The sequence below is a fragment of the Vigna radiata genome, chromosome 9 (genome assembly GCF_000741045.1).
Source record: "Vigna radiata var. radiata cultivar VC1973A chromosome 9, Vradiata_ver6, whole genome shotgun sequence".
NCBI lineage: Eukaryota > Viridiplantae > Streptophyta > Magnoliopsida > Fabales > Fabaceae > Vigna > Vigna radiata.
The window spans coordinates 17,950,874-17,954,603 of NC_028359.1; the positions used below are offsets into that span (position 1 = coordinate 17,950,874).

Consider the following 3,730-nt stretch of genomic DNA (forward strand, 5'->3'; position numbering starts at 1 on the left):
GTTGGTGAAGAATGTTGAAAACGAAAGGGATAACAAGATATTTGCTGTGCAGAAGGCTGTTATGAGTCTTGAAAAATAGATGAAAATATTGGTTGGGGTTGTCTGTATTGTATTTGTAATGAACATGATTACAGTTGTAATGTTGATGGGAAGGGCATGATAATGTCTGTCTAAGTAGTGTAATGCAGGTGATCATAGAATGTAATAGTTGTGTCTAAGTAGTGTTGCAATTGTTGTGTAACTTTGAAATGTAAAAGTTGCAGATGTTTGTTTAATGAAATCAAGATTTGCAGTCTATATTTGTGTTCTTGTTTGTTAAATCTGCCATTCACAGTAAAATTATTTATATAGCACCGAGAATGAAGAAATTTTCAGATTCAAAGCTGGAAGGCTAAAAAAAAGAACTTTAAGGAAAGGCCCTAGGCAACTACATCTAGCTGAAATATATGAGCTAACAACTGTGAAATGGTGTAGGACACAACAAGGATTAAGAAGCACGGTGCAAACTGCAGAACAAAGATACGTCTTGGGAAAACTGAAAAATGCAGCAACTCAAATATGCTTTTCACAATTCAGTGGTGAATTTGAGTTGGTACCAGTAGTAACATGTTTTGAAACTTGAATTAAACTTGTGGGCCACTGCAAATTTAATCAAACTTGACAGAAATAATGTGCATCATATGAAAATGCAAACAACCTTTGATGCAAAATTTTGAAAACTGATTTAGATGAACTCAACAACTCAATTTGCAATTTTGTGATGCATTTGAGTTGGAATCACCTTATACACATTTAAGATCATTAAGCAAACTTGTTTGAAGCTTCAGACTCAGAAAGGTGGCGATATTTATATCAGTGAAAGGTGGCAACGAAATGTGCCATTCATATTGCAAAATAAGAAGTCTTCCATATGTTCATCTATAATTGGCTGATATAATTGGCTGAACATAAACCAAAATACCACTCAGACTAACATAAATGTACTCAGCTGATATAATTGGCTGCAAAATACAACTTGTTCATCTATCTATTACATGTCCTTTCATAAACCAAAATACATTGTTCAAGTTTGTAAATAGCTCCAAAGCAACTGGTCCATGAGGTACACCCTAAGCCAGTGAAGTGGGTGCTTCTCCCTGTGACTGCAAAACAACTTGTTCATCTGTCTTGGGACAACGTTTTTTGTTGTGACCCACTTCCCTACACTTGCTGCATCTCTTAAGCAATCCTCCTTTGGTCATCCTGGTGTTATCTTTATGCAACTCCCACTGCTCTAACCTCCTTTTCTTCTTTGGACGACCACACAGCTTTCTTTTTGATGGAGGCATGACATCTTCATATTGGGTTACCTCCCACAAGTTGTTTCCGTTTATAGGATATATGATAGAGGAGTAGATTTGTTCATATGTTGAAGTGTGAAAGCATGCAGGTATGTAGTCCTCTTCATTCAGGTTGAGAAATCTCATTGCTGCCAAGGCATGAGCACAGGGTACTCCACTGATGCTCCATTTTCTGCATGAGCATGAAGATTCATCTATGTTGACCACATACTTGTCCCTAGTATGGGACACATGTCTCACTTCAAATATTTTTTCTACGGACCAGTTGTCAAGAGGAGGTCACATTAGTAATGCATAAGACATAGTTAAAGTAGGACCCTAAAATGAATTATATTACTTTACCTGGGAATCCAGTACTGTGTTTGAAGGGCCTCCTTTCGTAGTCTACTCATGATTTTTGGACAAATGGCTGACTTAAATGACTTCACCCTTGACCTATTAGTGGCCCACCTCTTCATGATATAAAGTCTGATTTCCTCCAACATTGTAATAATTGGTTTTGTCCTCATATGCACCAAAACGCTATTAAACGCTTCTGACATGTTATTGACCAAGGTATCACATTGAGTTGTGGTTATGAACCTTGATCTGGACCAAAACCTTCAATGAAAAATAAGTCATACAATTAGTAAACAAACGCTTGTGGGACAGTGGGAGGTGGGACAGTGGAATACCTTGGAGCAATTGCTATCAAGTGGCGAAACGCTTCTTGGTTTACTTCTCTTATACTTCTCATTTCAGTCTCCCATTTCTGTGGGTGTGTTTCCAGTGTTGCCCTCCACATCAGCTTCTTTAGATTCTTTCCAGGAAATTTCTTCTGGAAATTGGCATATAAATGCCTTACACAATATCTGTGTGCAATTCCAGGAAGTATTTCATCTACAGCGTGTAACAGACCTTGTGAATGAGAATAAATGGCTTATATGACGTCAACAATACAAGTACAGAACCAACACATGCCATATATCAAGTACATAACATAAGTATACATACCCTTTGTTGATCTGATAACAATGTAAGTGAGTAACAGAAGTCAGGTCCACCTAGGTCTTCAATTAGTAGCTCCATAAACCATTTCCAAGTCTCCTTGTTCTTCACCTCTACTACAGCATATGCTAGTGGCATCATTTGATCATTTGCATCTCGAGCAACAACAGTTAACAACTCTCCACCATATCTACCTTTCAAGAATGCTCCATCAAGGCCAATGATTGGCCTACATGAGAGAAAGCTATCTTTGCATGCCTTGAGGCATGCGTAGAACCTTTCAAAAATTCGTTGTTGATCATTTTCTTGAAATTTGACCTTGATAGTGGAACCTGGGTTTCTAGCTAAGAGCTCATAAGCGTAATCATATATTCTAGTATATTGCTTAGTGAATGACCCTTCCACCTCATCTGAAGCAAATTTCTTTGCTCTATAAGCCATATTTTTACTTATTGCTATGTTCCATTTCCTACTTATTTTATCTCTAATGTCAAGTCCCTTAACTGTAGGATTCTCTCTTACTGTCTTTTCCAATTTTTTACTTAGCCATCTTGCATTGAATACACCCAACTTATGCTCCCTACTGCATGTGTGTCCATCAACCACAATCCTTAAATGCCATGTATCTATTGCCTCCATGTAAGCAAAATAAGCCATCCAAGGACATTCTCCTTTTGCTCCCATACACTTAATCCTTATTCTTCTTTTATCATTTTTAATAAATTTCAGTTTTTTTCCATTCTCTAGTGAGTATGTTTTGATGGCATCCAAGATGTCCACTTTCTGCCCAAAATATGTTCCCACCTCCCACTTGAAATCAACCATCCTTTTAGGCATAGTGAATGTATCAAAATTACCATATCCCTCTTCAACATCATTTTCTTCATCACTTATATAAGGAGAAGTTAACTCCTCAGACTCCCATTCATCAGTGAATAAACTACTATCACTAATGTCACGTTCTTCTAAATCTGACTCATGATGTTGTTCCAAATCTGACTCAGAAATAACACTGCAATCAAGTTCCATATTGGCTGAACTATCTCTTTGACTAAAGTCACATTGGATGTTTACGTCTACTAAACCATCCACACTATGCACTTCATCATCCATAATATTCACTTCACCATCCACAATATTCACTTGACCAATATCATCATCTGATGAACTCCATTCATTCACAATTGTTGTGTTAACTACAATTGTCCCCTCATCATGACCTTCCTCTTTTTGTATTCCCTCACTCTCACCAACATCCACTTCTACTTCCTCAACATGAACATCCACTTCTATTCCCTCACTCTCACGAACATCAACTTGTACTTCCTCACCATCAACATGAACTTCTATTCTCTCATTAACAGCTTCATCATGTTCTATTCCCTCAATCTCACCAACATCAA

General features: G+C 37.4%; 1 protein-coding gene across 1 annotated transcript in view; it reads right to left on the reverse strand.

The window, feature by feature from the left end:
- Window positions 1–1,109: 1,109 nt before the first annotated feature.
- LOC106773469 overlaps window positions 1,110–3,730 on the reverse strand; it is a 3,184-nt gene continuing 563 nt past the window's right edge. Inside the window, exons 2-5 of the mRNA XM_014660159.1 lie at window positions 2,334–3,703; window positions 2,015–2,157; window positions 1,683–1,940; window positions 1,110–1,512 (exon numbers count right to left, since the gene is read on the reverse strand). Of these exons, the coding sequence (XP_014515645.1) occupies window positions 1,110–1,512; window positions 1,683–1,940; window positions 2,015–2,157; window positions 2,334–3,703 (2,174 nt within the window). The remainder of the gene's footprint in view (window positions 1,513–1,682; window positions 1,941–2,014; window positions 2,158–2,333; window positions 3,704–3,730) is intronic.